This window comes from Orcinus orca, chromosome 2, assembly GCF_937001465.1.
Source record: "Orcinus orca chromosome 2, mOrcOrc1.1, whole genome shotgun sequence".
Classification (NCBI taxonomy): domain Eukaryota; kingdom Metazoa; phylum Chordata; class Mammalia; order Artiodactyla; family Delphinidae; genus Orcinus; species Orcinus orca.
Window position 1 is genome coordinate 55,930,885 of NC_064560.1, and position 16,955 is coordinate 55,947,839.

The 16,955-nt window shown below is 51.4% G+C and overlaps 1 protein-coding gene across 4 annotated transcripts in view; it reads left to right on the forward strand.

The window, feature by feature from the left end:
* Positions 1-16,955, forward strand: part of ENTREP2 (endosomal transmembrane epsin interactor 2) — a 363,383-nt gene that overhangs the window by 340,222 nt on the left and 6,206 nt on the right. For 3 of the 4 annotated variants that reach the window (XM_004278359.3, XM_049705696.1, XM_049705697.1), the window contains 3 exons: positions 161-321; positions 857-992; positions 7,481-7,556. In XM_004278359.3, the coding sequence (XP_004278407.1) occupies positions 161-321; positions 857-992; positions 7,481-7,556 (373 nt within the window). The remainder of the gene's footprint in view (positions 1-160; positions 322-856; positions 993-7,480; positions 7,557-16,955) is intronic. The other variant, XM_049705698.1, reaches the window with a different exon arrangement.

Consider the following 16,955-nt stretch of genomic DNA (forward strand, 5'->3'; position numbering starts at 1 on the left):
GTTTAGCCGTCATGGTTTGACTGATGGGTTTAAGTACCTGAGTTCCAAGTGCATCATTAAAGCTTCTGCACAGTTACCTTCGTTAGACATAACGAAGACGTATGTCATAACGTTAGAGCCACAGCAGCCGTCCTGATCTCGGAACCTCTCTGTTTTGCAGTTCCTTCCACAAAGGGCGCCTTCCGTCAGCCCGGCCTGCATGACCCCGCATGGCACTGTCCTCCACCAGACCCTGGATTTTGATGAGTTTGTGCCTCCACTGCCCCCTCCGCCCTATTATCCCCCGGAGTACACCTGCACGCCCACCACTGAGGCCCACAGGTGGGTCTTCCCTGGGGACACCTCCCTGAGCTATGCTGGGGCCCAAGGATGGGAGGCCATCACTGGGGGAGGGGAGGTGCTCCTTGTCAGGGAAGGTGAGCAGAGGGGGAGGCGAATGAAGGCCTATTGGATCAGAGCCCGGGGAGGTGGGAGGGCTCAGAGCCCCGTGCGTTTCCGCTGGCCTCACTGCAGGGCATCAGAGAAGAAACCCAGCCAGGCAGGAGCAGCCCTGTTCCACTCTTCACAAAACACAATACTGCTGTCGGTTTATGGTCATTTAATAGAGCATGTCACATTTAGTTAAAGATTGAATCAGCTGTACGATGGTTTTACTTGTCATGGAAAAGGCCATAGAGTTTATTGAAAGTGTCAGTTTCCAGCAAAAAACAAAAGTGAGGACTGCCTAATGAATGAGGCTTTTATTTCACGAACACGAGCATTCCAGGCGGGGAATCGGTCTGATCGCTTTGAGGGAAACGGGACGGGTCCGGGCTCCTTACCCAAGGAGTGATGTTCCGCGGTTCTGCCTTTCCAGGGGCCTCCACCTGGACTTTGCTTCCTCCCCATTCGGCACTTTGTACCGCGTCACCATCAACAGCCCCGGCCTGCTCTACCCCGCCGAGCTCCCGCCGCCCTACGAGGCCGTGGTGGGCCCGACCCCCACCAGCCAGGTGAGGCCCGACCCCGACAGGCCAGTTCCCCGTTCCCGGTCCTGCTGCCTGCGCTGGCGTCTCCCTCAGCCTTTCAGCAAAGCTGTGGGACGCTGGTCGTCTTAGCCCGGTCGTGGGGGAGCAGAGGCAGCAGGTGCAGTGAGCAGATCCTGCAGAGATGGCAGTCAGGCGGGGATTCCAACCCTATGTCTGTGCTGACTTTCCTTGCCTCCCCTCAGATGTGCTGGGGACACAGTGCAGAAAGAGTGGGCCCAGGCTCTGACCCGTGGGCAGAGGCCCCCCGGGGTGGGGTTGGGCCATGGTCTGAGTATGCAGGGGTCTCTGGGCTGTTTCAGCTACAGGCCACTGTCAAAGTCATCCGGACACCTGAGAGAGCTCGTCTGGATTCCTGGTCTTGTCAGAGGCCTGGCAGCTACAGCCAGGGAGGTGCCTGATCCCAGCGGGCAGGCATTCGGGACGTGCGGCCTCAGTTTCCTCATCTGTGAAATGGGGTCATGATAGTACCAAGCACATCGGATGGAACAGGATGTTTGTAATGGACAGGACTGGGCACGTGGCAGGGTCTGACTCAGCAAAAGCCACGTGCCCTTTCTTGGTATTATTATCCTCGCCCTCGTCATTGTCATTGCTGAATATCGAGGGGCACCAGCCAGGACAGAGAGATGTGAGCACCGGGAAAGGCCATATGGTGCCCAAGTGCAGACGGAGTGGTAGGGCCATGCGGGTGTCCCCCAGGGCACCATAGGGGTTGGGGCGTGGTGGGCAGCCGTCAAGGGAGCAGGGGCACCAGGACGGGGCTGCAGCCACTCCTGGGCCCTGCGCATCCGTCAGAGGAGACACACACAGACCCGGAGCACCAGGGGCACGCTGTGATGTCTCAGCGGCCACGGAGCTGCCCTGACACGTGTCCCCACCGGGAGCCCCTCGCCTGGAGGCGGTGCAGGCCCCAACCTCGCACTGTCGCCCTGTGAGAAAGTGCCCGTGGTGAGCTGGCCGGGCGGCAGGGCCCATCCGTTCCCACCCCCTGAGTATCAGCCCTGGGGTCCCCTGTGCTGGGCTCAGCGTTCAGGGGATGCGACCAGAGACAGTGCCGTCCACAAGGCAATCGAGTCCTGCAGGCCAGTGGCTGTGTGACGGGAAGGGACGAGGCTCGACAGACTCTCCTCGGGGTCCTGGGGAGGGACTGCTCAGCAGCCCCTAGCCCCGGCCAGCCACCCAGCCCACCCTGGCCCAGGCAGAGGCTCCTGACACCCCGGGGCCTCCCTCCAGGCCTGCTCCCACCGAGAGGTCCTGAGGCTCTCCAGGCCCCCACGGCAGAGGGACTCGGCTGGGACTCCTGGCTGTTTTCCTGTCCACGGGAGAAACAGAGGCATGGAGCTGTGAGGAAGGAGGCAGTGGTGTGACCATGACTGTCATCTCTAGACTTATAATAACTGAAATTCTCTGAAATTTTTCCCTTTAAAGCGGAGCAAAGCATTCTGCCTTCCTGGAGTGGGTTTATTTTTCTCTTCATGATAAAAACAGTTCAAATCAATATTGTCAACGGAAACCGCTTGTTGTGGTAACAGAGCCCTGAGTGGAGCCCCGGGTGCTGCAGGGCCCTGGGCAGGGATGCTGGTCCCTGCGTGTGTCCAGGGACCCTGGGAGATGAAGCCTCGGCTTGTGGGCGGCAGGACGCAGGTCAGGGAGGAGAGGCAGGGATGCTGCTGGGGAGGGAGCAGCTCCTGCAGAGGCTCTGAGGGAGGGGTGAGCATGAGGTGGGGGGCCGACCCACCCGCTGGGCCTCACTGGGTGCCAGGGTCATCAGAACATCCAAGCAAGTGTCCACGGCTGCTAGGATCTGAGGTCGGGGCCTTAGAGAGATCATGGTTCGCTGCAAAGATGGTCACGGAAGCCCTGGAGACCCGCACAGGTTGAGGCCCTAGGAGAGGGCATGGGGTGGGGTCCCGGAAAGCCTGGACTCAGAAACCAGTGGTCAGGGAGGAAGGCATGGGCCAAATGCTGCCCGGAGGCTGTGAAGGACTGAGCCCTGTCCACCTGGCTCACCTTTTGAGAGGCTGCCAGTGACTTTGGCAGGAGCAGCTGCTGGGGATGGGTGGGGCGGGGCGGGGTGGGGGGGGCATGGTAGGATCAGATGGCGTCAGGGAGCGGAGGGGATGGGATGTGAGGAGGGGAAGCAAGGGTGTGGACCACTGTTTCTAGCCTCCAGTGGGCATCCCGACTCCCTGGAGGGCTTGTCAATCAAATGCAGATGGCCGGGCACACCTCCAGGGCTCCGGAGTTCAGGGTCGGGGGGCTGCTGGGAATCTGCATGGCTACCAAAGTCCCCACTGCGGCTGCTCCAAGGACACCTTTGGGGCCTGGAGTAAATCGCTCTGGCAAGATGCTCGATGAAGAGGCTGGATAGGAGGTAGTTAGAGGGGGTGGGTGGGAATAGAGTGGGAGGGGTTACCATGGGGATATGCCAGGGCTGGAGGGCGGAGCCGGCTCCCCAGGGCCAGGGGAGAGAGGTCCCTGGAAGGCAGGAGGGGACTGAACCAGGTGCAGACGGGCAGCTCGCCCTGTAACCAGCAGGGACACCGAGCAGGGCGGCCAGGGGCCTGGAAACCCCAGGAAGCCCACAAGGCTGTGTGACTCTCCTCGGCCACCTTGGGGGCGCGAGGAGCCCTGCCGCCTCCCCCTCTGCACGGCGACCCTGCCTTTTGCCCTCACAGAGCTGCAGGCTCCAGCCTGCCTCTCCTTCGTCCCTGTGAGCTGTTACTCTGTGTCCAGAAGAGAGGAACCGTGCATGATTCACGGGTCTGTGTGCGCCACCCTGTGGCGAGTGGCGGAGCTGGAGCCGGCGAGAACCCCCATGATGCTCCCGGCCTCGCCGGGCCTCCAAGGACCCGGCGTGCTGGGAAGCAGCCTCTGCTTTGGGCGTGACATCTGATGCACCCCCGACACTTGCACCTAGTGTTTATCACTATTTTACTCTTTTTTTCTGAAGAATAGACTGTATCAGAGGATGATAATACTGGTTCTAAGACCCACGTGACCTCATTTTCCAAAAGAATGGGGAATTCTCTAAATGGAGATTTCTTTCAAAAGATTTTGGGGAGGAACTTTTGAAGGGCAGAGGCCTGTCTCACATTAGCTTGCGTTGGCTCAGAAACCGCCAGCTTACAAGCCCCTGCATGAATGTTATCCCCGGGAGGACGTGGCCCCCGCCCTTTCCTGGGCTGCCCACCTGGCTGGTAGCACTTGTGATAAATGGGCTGCCACAGGCACCACCCCCCCGCCCCCCGCCGCCACCAGCACCGAGGAGGCAGCTGCACCTCATCAGCTGATTCTCTCTGACCCCGTGGGCTGACAGCACTTTTCAATTCCACAGACACCCCCCAGGGAGTCTGGGAGTCCAGGATCCCATCCCGCCCACGGAGGGGAGGCTGCACCTGCCAGCTCCCCCCTCCCCCAGTCCCCCGACGGGACAGCCACGAGCAGCCATCTTACAGCAGGACACACACCCCCCCCCTCCCTGGGCCAGGAGGAGGTAATTACCCCCTTGTTAGGACAAACGCATATGAATGGCCTATTTGCACTTGTTTGGACGCCCGCCCCCTTGGAAAGCAAGCAGAGGCTGTGCAGGTCTGTGCGCGGCAGAGACCGCTCATCTGGACAGATTTTTCATTTGGGAAGAAAAGCCCCCCCTTGAGCCAGCACGTTAGTTTTGACCCGCGTGTTTCAGCCACATTCAGGTTCCGTTCTGACTTGGGTTGCGATGCGTTCTCTTTCCCGTGGCCTGAGATTGTGGCTTTGGGGCCAGATTGCAGGGAGGGAGTTTCTTTCTACAGCAGGGAAGTGGCTGAGAATTTGCCTAGTTGATGCCCCTGTGTGAATGACAGCGTGTGTTCTGGGGGCCCCGTGAAGCTGTGCGCCAGTCCACGGGCTATAGGATCGGGAGACCAATGGGATTCGCTTCCTTGTGGTCACAGGGCAGGGACCAGAGAATGGGCTTCTCTGGGGCTTCAGAGCAAGGACCAGCTGGGCCACCTTGCGTGGGACCAGGCGTGTGAACCAAGGAGGCTCATGGGGGCTTGAAGGGCAGGAAGGGGGTTCACAGAAATCATTTGGGTGCAGATTCCATGACCTGGGATGCCACACTATAGAGCTGCCTTTGAACAGTTGGGCGTTTGGGGTCGACGTGGCCCAGCAGTGCTTTAGGAATTTCGGTGGCAATATGGCAGGTGGGACGAGAAGTGGTGAGAAAGGCAATGGACGTGACAGAGGTGTGTCCAACCCCAAGTCCTCGAAGTTATTATTTATATTTTCGAATGAAATGACCTTTACATTTGAAAGTCTGTAAGTGAAGTAGCTTCGAAGATTGCCTTGGGACACGAGCCGAAAACCTTAGTGCACCTTTTCCGTGATGGCTGATAACAGCTTTTTGTAAACCTGGGACATAGCCAGCTGCCCTCACCCAGGAGTGGGAAACTCATTACAGAAATAGCGCAGAATTTCCATATAGGACGTCTTCGCCCCCAAGTTCCTAGGAGAAAGGGAGATGAGGGGAACTTGGCTTATTTGCCTAAATGCCGATTGAGTTTTCAATTACGATAAGTGGTCAAAATAGTGCCTCTGGGAATAAATAAATGCAGGCGTTGGAGCGTCCACGTTCCGTTATACGTGAGGCTTCTCCTTTCACAGCCCTGCGGGAGCTGTGTTACGAACCTTTATTGCTAAACTCGGATTTCAACTTCAATTCTATGCTGCAAATATATCTCTTCCACTGCCTTTGTGTTTCGTGGACAATGCCCTGTGAAGTGAGCGGCCTTGCTGCGGCAAGGTGGCCTTGGACATCAGGGGAGGCCACATTCTAATTCAGTGCTTGACACCCTGCTCGCCGGAGGTGATCAATTTCCTGCTCCCAGGAGCTGTCTCCTCTTGAAACCAAATTTGACCGGGCGCCAGAGGGAAGCCAGCGATGCTTCTGCAAAGTATGACACGCATCCAATTTCCTCCTGACCTTGTCTCACTGTGTGTTTTATTTCTCTTGTTTTATGTATATTTCTTTATTACCAGAAGCTTTTTTTTCAGGACTGAAGTTGCCACCCACCCCTAGAAAAAAGAAAAAAAGAGTCCAGTTGAGGGTTAGATACAGGAAGAGAGGTATGAAAGGAAACGAACCTCCGGGGCATGGTCCCTTTTTTTTGATTTGGCAGGAGATTCTTGACAGAGATTTTCCACACAGGGTATTGGTGTGGGGCGGTGTGAATTCTCCCATCCTTTCCCCTCCCTGGCAGAGAGGGCGCGTTGAGTGCAGGACGGTATCACATACACGTGGGATCCAAGGGACCATCTGAGCAGCTCTCTGCTGCTCAGCGGCAGCCCGGCACCTGCTGCAACGCCAGCCCGCTTGACGGAGGAGAGGCGGGCGCCATCCGCTACCCGATTGAAGGGGCAGGAGTCCAGGGAGGCAGAAATATAATTACTGAGCTGGAACCAGACCAGGCTGCAGGGGCCCGCCTCACCTTCCCTGGCCTCCCCCAGCTCGTGACTGGCAAGCAGTTCTGAAATACCACAAGGGGCCAGAAATCGTGTTTTGAGATGGCACAGGGACACGTGCATACAGGGTTCATGGCCTTCAGGCGCACGGCCTGGGAGGGGCCGCTGTGCCCTAAAGCAGCAGTGGGACAGACGCGCTCGCGTGAGGCAGATGCAAGCCCGGCAAGCGGGGAGCAGACGTGCCCCATCCCTGACCAGCAGAGGAGGCTGGTCTCTCCCCTCACATTCCCGAGGCCTTTCTTCTCGTTCAAGAAGAAAGCTGCAAAAGTGTGATGATGGTCCAACCCCATTCGAGCTTCACGGCCAGCCTCCACCAGGAAGGGATGGCATGTGACTGGGCTCGGGGCCCCGCATTCTACCCGGCATAGGCCCCCTGTGCGGCTGGGACCCCGGCAGAGCTTAGGCAGGGAGGGCGGCCTTGGGAACAGCCTCTTGATCCCACGTGCGGAAGGCAGAAGGGAGGGCAGGGCACGTGCAGCTCTGGGGCGTCCAGAGCTCGTTCAGTGCCCACTTGTGTCCAGACTGCCGGCCCAAAGCATTGGGGTGTCATGAGTGTTGGTGTCGTGGGCTTACTCTTCAGGGAAGAGAGGAGGGGGTGGGAAGTGAGGGCAGGGGCTGTCCCACCTCCTCTGGTGACAGGGGGGACCCTGTGTGGCCTCCGCCAGCCCCAAATGGTGCCCGTAAGCGGAAGGTGAGTGGGCTCAGGGTGGGCCCTCGGGGGCACACTATTCTCATTGCAGAAGGTCCGAGGAAGGGGCTTTGGCCTTGGCAATGGCATCTTCACCCTCCCACCCCCCACCCCACACATTTAGGGGAGAAGATTGCAACCTGAGCACCTGTCTCTAGAAGACAAGCTCTAGGGTCAGCCTGCCGTTTGGAGGCTGCTGTGATGTGCCCCACAGACAGCAGAGTACCCACGCGCGGCCTCCTCTTTCTTCCCGTAGATTCCAAGTGGGGACCCGCAAGTGACCGAGCCCGGCTCCGGGGACCCAGACGCCACCGCGGGCTTCAGCACGCAAGGTAATTGTACCCTTTTCAGTCTTTGAAACACTAAGTTGGTAGTTTTCCAGGCTGTGTCTCCTCCCTTTTCCTTCTCTTCCTCTGTAAGGGGGGGAATTTGCTGCAGCCTCTCCTGCTAAGTACATGGAAGGTTCCACTTGTCCTCCTTCCCTGCCCCCAGTGGTTAGAGCTGGGAGGCCTCCTGCTTTCCCTGGGGGCCTTTGTCCGCCTCCCCCAGCGCCCTTTCTCTCTCACTCGAGGAGTATGGATTTGAAGAAGAGTGCGACGCAGTCTGCGATGGACCCTTTCCAGAGCAAGATCGTACCAGGCTGGGCTGGGCCAGGGGGATCCAGAGCTGGGGGCTCCCTGCCCACTGGCTGCGGAGGGGGAGGCTGGAGGGCAGGGGCCTGAGGTTGTGTCCTGGAGGGCGTGGCAGGAAAAGTGTGAGAAGTCAGATCCCAAATACGGGGTGGGAGCCACAGGACAAACCTCGGGGTGGGGAAGGTGGTCCGAGGTGACAGGCAAGCAGACAAGCTTGGCAGCAGGGGGAACAGATGGGTGGGGTGGGGGGGGCGCCCCTGGGGAGCTTTCGTCTTGAGGTCCCCAGCAGGCTCGTGTGGGTGCATTTATTTGGAGACCAAAGTCAGCCACCTTGGGAGATGACTAAGCGTCCCAGAAAGGACCGTGACCGTGGTGGCCCTCTGTGCTGCTGCCGTCCCCACTTCAAGTAACGTCTAAGAGAAATAAGGAGGGGCCATCCTTCACGAGGCCACCTCTGAGCGGCAGGGGCCCCGGGTCGCTACAGTTGAATGTGGAAGTGACCTTGCCCTTCCCTTGGTGACTCCAAGCAGCTGTCAGGAGCTCGTCTAAGAGGTGGCCTCCAGTGACCACCTTTCCAGAGGCTACTCCAGGGCGCAGCGCCTTCTAAAGCTTGGGGTGGGGGGAGGGCCTGCAGCCGGGGCCCCCATTCCAGCCACGTGATTCCCACAAACCACCAGTGCTCCAGGAAAGCATGGTTAGAAAGGCCAGGCAGCATGGCGGCTCCAGGGCCCGTTTCTATCTGTGGCCTCGGGGCAGGTGGAGATGGACAGGGTGTCTGAGATGCCCCTCTGGAGGCGTTCAGCAGGGCTGGGCCCTCCTCACTGCCTCACGACCCTGGGCAGCTAGCTGGGCTCCACCAAGAGATTCTGAGGGGCCAGCCCTGAGGGTAGGCAGGAACACACAAGAAGCTCTGGCAGGGGGCTTGCAGGCCAAGCAGGTAGTAACGGAATTTCTGTGTGGGGTGAGGTTGAGGTCAAGGTCATTCTTTTTGCCCGTATAGGTCCAATTGTTCCAGGCTGTTTCTTGCTTTTGTACCTTTGTCAAAAATCAGTCAAGCATAGTTGCATGGGTCTGCTTCTGGGTCCCTGTTCTGTTCTGTCCCATTGATCTGTGTGTCAGCCCCTCTGCCAATTCCACCCTGTCTTCATGGCTGTCGCTCTGTAATAAGCCTCAGTATCAGGAAAGGAATGCCTCCCACTTCATTCTTCTTTGTCAAGGTTGCAGCTACTGTAGGGCCTGTGCCTTTCCATATCCATTTTTGAATCAGCTCACCTGTATCTACAAAATACCTTGCTGGAAGCTTTTTTTTTTTTTTAAGATACATCATTTTTTTCAATTTTTTAATACATCTTTATTGGAGTATAATTGCTTCACAATGCTGTGTTAGTTTCTGTTGTACAACAAAGTGAATCAGCCATATGCATACATATGTCCCCATATCCCCTCCCTTTTGAGCCTCCTTCCCACCCTCCCTGTCCCACCCCTCTAGGTGGTCGCAAAGCACCAAGCTGATCTCCCTGTGCTATGCAGCTGCTTCCCACTAGCTAACTATTTCACATTTGGTGATGTATATATGTTGATGCTTCTCTCACTTTGTCCCAGCTTCCCCCTCCCCACTCTGTGACCTCAAGTCCATCCTCTATGTCTGCGTCTTTATTCCTGCCCTGCCTCTAGGTTCATCAGTACCATTTTTTTCAGATTCCATATATATGTGTTAGCATACAGTATTTGTTTTCCTCTTTCTGACTTACTTCACTCTGTATCACAGACTCCAGGTCCATCCACCTCACTACAAATAACTCAATTTTGTTTCTTTTTATGGCTGAGTAATATTCCATTGTATATATGTGCCACATCTTCCTTATCCATTCATCTGTCGATGGACACTTAGGTTGCTTCCATGTCCTGGCTATTGTAAGTAGAGCTGCAATGAACATTGTGGTACATGACTCTATGAATTATGGTTTTCTCAGGGTATATGCCCAGTAGTGGAATTGCTGGATCATGTGTAGTTCTATTTTTAGTTTTTTAAGGAATCTCCATACTGTTCTCCATTGTGGCTGTATCAATTTACATTCCCACCAACAGTGCAGGAGGGTTTCCTTTTCACCACACCCTCTCCAGCATTTGTTGTTTGTAGATTTTTTTTTTTTTTTTTTTGGCAGTACGTGGGCCTCTCACCGCCGTGGCCTCCCCCGCCACGGAGCACAGGCTCCGGACGCGCAGGCCCAGCGGCCATGGCCCACGGGCCCAGCCGCTCCGCGGCATGTGGGATCCTCCCGGATCGGGGCACGAACCCGTCCCCTGCATTGGCAGGCGGACTCCCAACCACTGCGCCACCAGGGAAGCCCCTGTTTGTAGATTTTTTGATAATGGCCATTCTGACCAGTGTGAGGCGATACCTCATTGTAGTTTTGATTTGCATTTCTCTAGTAATTAGTAACGTTGAGCATCTTTTCATGTGCCTCTTGGCCACCTGTATGTCTTCTTTGGAGAAATGTCTATTTAGGTCTTCTGCCCATTTTTTAATTGGGTTGTTTGGTTTTTTGATATTCAGCTCCATGAGCTGTTTGTATATTTTGGAGATTAATCCTTTGTCTGTTGTTTCATTTGCAAATACTTTGTCCCATTCTGAGGGTTGTCTTTTCGTCTTGTTTATGGTTTCCTTCGCTGTGCAAAAGCTTTTAAGTTTAATTACGTCCTATTTGTTTATTTTTGTTTTTGTTTTCATTACTCTAGGAGATGGGTCAAAAAGGATCTTGCTGTGATTTATGTCAAAGAGTGTTCTGCCTATGTTTTCCCCTAGGTTTATAGTATCTGATTTTACATTTAGGTCTTTAATCCATTTTGAGTTTATTTTTGTGTATGGTGTTAGGGAGTGTTCTAATTTCATTCTTTTACATGTAGCTGTTCAGTTTTCCCAGCACCACTTATTGAAGAGGCTGTCTTTTCTCCATTATATGTTCTTGCCCCCTTTGTTGTAAATTAGGTGACCATATGTGCGTGGGTTTATCTCTGGGCTTTCTCTCCTGTACCATTGATCTATATTTCTATTTTTGTGCCAGTACTGTACTTTTTTTTTTTTTTTTTTTTTTTTTTTTTGCAGTATGCGGGCCTCTCACTGTTGTGGCCTCTCCTGCTGCGGAGCACAGGCTCCGGACGCGCAGGCCCAGCGGCCATGGCTCATGGGTCCAGCCGCTCTGCGGCATGTGGGATCTTCCCAGACCGGGGCACGAACCCGTGTCCCCTGCATCAGCAGGTGGACTCTCAACCACTGTGCCACCAGGGAGGCCCTATACTGTCTTGATTACTGTAGTTTGTAGTATAGTTTGAAGTTGGGGAGCCTGATTCCTCCAGCTCCATTTTTCTTTCTCAAGATTGCTTTGGCTATTCGGGGTCTTTTGTGTTTCCATACAAATTGTAAAGTTTTTTGTTCCCGTTCTGTGAAGAATGCCATTGGTAGTTTGATAGGGATTGCATTGAATCTGTAGATTGCTTTGGGTAGTATAGTCATTTTCACAATATTGTATTTTCCAGTCCAAGAACAGGGTATATTTCTCCATCTGTTTATGTCATCTTTGATTTCTTTCATCAGTGTTTTATAGTTTTCTAAGTACAAGTCTTTCACCCCCTTAGGTAGGTTTATTCCTAGGTATTTTATTCTTTTTTTTGCAGTGGTAAATGGGATTGTTTCCTTAATTTCTCTTTCTGATTTTTCGTTGCTAGTGTATAGGAATGCCAGAGATTTCTGTGCATTAATTTTGTATCCTGCAGCCTTACCAAATTCATTGATTAGTTCTAATAGTTTTGCAGTGGCATCTTTAGGATTCTCTATGTATAGTATCATGTCATCTGCAAACAGTGACAGTTTTACTTCTTCTTTTCCAATTTGTATCCCTTTTATTTCTTTTTCTTCTCTAATTGCCATGGCTAGGACTTCCAAAACTATGTTGAATAAGAGTGGTGAGAGTGGACGTCCTTGTCTTGTTCCTGATCTTAGTGGAAATGCTTTTAGTTTTTCATCATTGAGTATGATGTTTGCTGTGGATTTGTCATATATGGCCTTTATTATGTTAAGGTAGGTTCCCTCTATGCCCATTTTCTGCAGATAAATGGGTGTTGAATTTTGTCAAAAGCTTTTTCTGCATCTATTGAGCTGATCATATGGTTTTTATTCCTTAATTTGTTAATACAGTGTATCATATTGATTGATTTGCCTATATTGAAGAATCCCTGCATTCCTGGCATAAATCCCACTTGGTCGTGGTGTATAGTCCTTTTAATATGTTGTTGGATTCTGTTTGCTAGTATTTTGTTCAGGAATTTTGCATCTATGTTCATCAGTGATATTGGTCTATAATTTTCTTTTTTTGTGATATCTTTTTCTCGTTTGGTATCAGGGTGATGGTGGCTTTGTAGAAAAAATTTGGGAGTGTTCTTCCCTCTGCAATTTTTTGGAAGAGTTTAAAAAGGATAGGTGTTAGCTCTTCTCTAAATGTTTGCTAGAATTCACCTGTGAAGCCATCTGGTCCTGGGCTTTTGTTTGTTGGAAGATTTTTAATTACAGTTTCAACTTCATTACTTGTGAGAGGTGTGTTTATATTTTCTAATTCTTCCTGGTTCAGTCTTGGAAAATTGTATCTTTCCAAGAATTTGTCCATTTCTTCCAGGTTGTCCATTTTATTGGCATATAGTTGTTTGTAGTAGTCTCTTATAATCCTTTGTATTTCTGCAGTGTCAGTTATGATTTCTCCTTTTTCATTTGTAATTTTATTGATTTGCATCCTCTCCCTTTTTTTCTTGATGATTCTGGCTAATGGTTTATCAATTTTGTTTATCTTCTCAAAGAACCAGCTTTTAGTTTTATTGATCTTTGCTATTGTTTTATTTGTTTCTATTTCATTTATTTCTGCTCTGATCTTTATGATTTCTTTCTTTCTACTGACTTTGGGTTTTCTTTGTTCTTCTTTCTTTAGTTGCTTTAGGTGTAGGGTTAGATTGTTTATTTAAGATTTTTCTTGTTTCTTGAGGTGAGATTGAATTGCTATAAACTTCCCTCTTAGAATTGCTTTTGCTGCATCCCATAGGTTTTGGGTCATTGTGTTTTTGTTGTCATTTGTTTCTATGTATTTTTTTAATTTCTTCAGGGATCTCTTGGTTACTTAGTAGCACACTGTTTAGCCTCCATGTATTTGTGTTTCATTTTTTTAATTTATTTTTTTACCACTGTTTTGGCCATACGGCAGGTGGGATCTTAGTTCCCTGACCAGGGATCGAACCCATGGCCCCCACGTTGGAAACATGGAGTCTTAACCACTGGACTGCCACGGAAGTCTCCCTTGCTGGGATCTTGACAGGCATTAAACCTGTACAGCTATTTGGATAGAATCACCATCTTTCTCTTTTTATTGAAGTAGAGTTGAGTTACAATGCCATGTTGATTGCTGCTGTACAGTAAAGTGACTCAGTTATACATATATATCCTTTTCCATTATGGTTTATCACAGGATATTGACTATAGTTCCCTGTGCTATACAGTAGGTCCTTGTTGTTTATCCATCCTATATGTACTAGTTTGCATCTGCTAATCCCAAACTCCCAGTCCATCCCTCTCCCTTCCCCCTCCCCCTTGGCAACCACAAGTCTGTCCTCTATGTCTGTGAGTCTCTTTCTGTTTCATAGATAAGTTCATTTGTGCCATATTTTAGAGAATTGCCATCTTTCTAAAGCTGAGTCTTCCGAGGCGTGAACACAGTCTGTCTCCATGGTTTTCGAGCTTTGGTTTCACGGTATCATTTTCAGCATACAGATCCTGGGCAGCTTTCCTTAGTGTGTGTGTTTCGTGTTTCATTTTTCTCTGGAGCAGCTGTTGATGGCACTGGGTTTACACCTTTGGTTTCTGCGTGTTCATCGTCAGTACATGGGACTGACTCTGAATCAATAGGAGGGGATTCACTCATGTGTTCCCCTTGAATCCTGCAGCCTTGCTGAGTGCACTTATTAGCTCTAGAATTTTTGTTTGTTTGTTTTTTTGGAGATTCTGTTATTGTTTTTTTAAACAATATTGTTTTGCTATTTGTTAAAATAACAAAATAGTGATGAGGACATGGGGGCCCTAACTGGTGGCTTGTAAGTCAGCCCACTGCTTTGGCAAAGCGTTTGGGATGCAGAGCCGTGAAAATATTTATGCCATTAGATGTGCTCATACTTCTAGAATCACCCCCGGGGAGTAATGCAGAAAAAGGAAAAGTAAGCATGCAGACAAGTTGTTGCCTTTTCCATAACAGTAAAAACTGAGGGGGACAATGAAGTCCATTAATAAGAGTTCAGGAAAATGTGTTACACAAGCTGAATATGTCACCACACATTATTAGGAAAAATGTTTTCGATCCGTTAGGTGAAACCCTGGAGGTCCACCACAATTATGACTTCTATAAAAATGTAGGCACATGACACAACCCTGGAGGGGAGGGTGTGCAGAAATGAGAGTGACCAGCCTTGGGCCATAAGCTTTTCCTGTAATGCTGTCCTAATTTTATAAGTTTTCTATTAATTACTTATATTCAGAGCTAGGTCACATTTGTCACTCATGACTCTTTGCATTTCCTTGAGGAACTCAACCACTGGATTTTCACTGACATTAAGAAACTTGGGGGACTTCCCTGGTGGAGCAGTGGTTAAGAATCCACCTGCCAATGCAGGGTACATGGGTTCCAGCCCTGGTCCGGGAAGATCCCACATGCCACAGAGCAGCTAAGCCCGTGCGCCACAACTACTGAGCCTGTGCTCTAGAGCCCACGAGCCACAACAACTGAGCCCACGCACCACAACTACTGAAGCCCATGCACCTAGAGCCGGTGCTCTGCAACAAGAGAAGCCACCAATGAGAAGCCCGTGCACCGCAGTGAAGAGTAGCCCCCACTCTCCGTAACTAGAGAAAGCCCACACACAGCAATGAAGACCCAATGCAGCCACAAAAAAAAATTAAAATTAAAAAAAAAAGAAACTTGGGATCAAGGGTGTGTACATATGTCCAGTCTCATCAAATTATATACAGTAAATAGGCACAGGTGTTTTGCACATCAGTTATACCTCAGTAAAGCTGTGGAAGAGAGAGAGAGGGAATTGGGATCAAAAAGAATGTGAAGGAATGAGTATTATTCAAAAGACTTTTAATGTACTTGCTGGGTGATTTTTGAAAAGATTTTGAGAGTGTTAGTAATGACAATGTCTAGGTTTGAAGTTTTCTAAGGAGACAGGAAAGTATATTTTCTTTTCTACATTTATACATTTGGTCTTGAGCACTTGACCAATTACTTCCTTGGGATAAATTCCAGTGAGGGAAATTGCTGAGTCCAGGGGAATGTGTATTTTAGACTTGGATGTATTGACTACACTGTGTCCTGGAAGGGTTTTATGGCGAGTTTATGTTCCCACCAAGAGTGTTTGTGACACCCCAAGACATTGTCACTCCTGGGGACCTTTACCATCCTTGTAGGTGAACTTGACACACACATAGGATTGAGTTTCTGCACCTTTTTACATATCTATCATCAACTTGTAGGTCTGTTTTGGGTCCATTTATTTCTGTTGCATTTATTTATTTCTGATTGTTTTTGTTTTTTGTTTTGTTTTTTTGGTTTATAAGAAAAATATTTGTTAAATAGAGAAGTGAGAAAATGTGTAAGAATGACTCTATTTATGGCAGGTTTGCTTCCCCAGTTCAGGCTTTGCTTCTTGAAGCCTGTTAATGAGGCCTTTGCCGTACACAAGTTTACCATGTTTTCGTCAAATTTATCAAGCTTTTCCTTTATGGTTTCTATCATGTTTACAAAGTCTTTCACCCCCTCAAGGCAGTAGATTTATTCTCCCATATTTTCTTCTACTCTTATGGTATCTTAAAGAAGAAAAGGATTGATCGTCCTGAAGATTTTTTTTTTTTTTTTTTTTTTGCATGTGAGATGTGAGGTCTGTCTCATCTTTGTTGTTCCAGGTGGACTCATGGGACTGATGGTCTCAAAGCATCTCTCAGGAGAGCAGCGGCAGACAGTGGGGGATAGGGGGGCGCCGAACACGTGTGCTCCGGAATGGGTCCGCTTTCCGCCAGCTCCCACTCGGTGGCCTGCCACCTTCTTCCCCGCCCTCTCTCAGCAGAGTTTCCTCGGCTGTGGGCTGGGGGTGACTGGGTGGGCCCTGGGCACAGGACATGTGCACAGATGTGGGGCTCGCAGGGCCCCTGGGAGCAGAGAAGTGCCCCCAGGACCCACAGGAAGGGGAGGAAGGAACAGATCTCAAAGCCTCCCCCACTGTAAGAGTTCAGGCTGCTGTGGTTCTTAGCATATGTTCCCCACGTGGGCCACTCACCTTGAACATCTACTTCAGTGGGGGGAGGGGGGCAGTGAGGAGCCTTAGTGGGGGGCGCCCTGGGGTGGTCTGGTGATGGGAGAGAAGAGGGTAGAGGGCAGCGCTCCTCAAGCCCTGATGTGTATACAGGTCCACTGGGGACCCTGTTTAGACAGATTCTGGTCCAGCCTCCACCCCAGGGGCCACCTGTGGAGAAGCAAGGGGTAAAGCCCAGCGTAAGCGGCATGACATGACTGGTCCAGAGCAGCGGTTCTCACACTCGGGGCATCAGAATCCCCTGGGGCTTGTTCACACCCTGCTGGCCAGGCCCACCCTCCAAGCCGGGCGGGGCTGGACTGAGGATGTGCATTTTGGCACAGTTGCAGCGGGGGGGGGGGGGGGGTTCTCAGAGGGCTGGGCTACCCCACCTGCCTGACGAGGGGCTGGACTCTGGGCCCAAGCTGCACCCCCTGCGTGGGGTGGGCACCGGTGCCTGGCTAGGGTGCCCTGGGGTCCCTCAGAGCCCCGACCTCTCTCTGCATGGGCCCTGCCCATTAAGCACGTGACCCCCACCTTCCTGTACTTCAGACCCCCCAGGGGATGCCCTGGATGGGAGACGCGGCTGGTTTCTGACTTGGAGTCTCTCGTGGAGACCCGTACCCCTCCTGGAATGATTCTTGGGGGATCGTCTGGTCCCCCCATACTTTCTACACAGAGCACTATCAGCCTGGGCAGGATATCCACGCCCGCAAGATG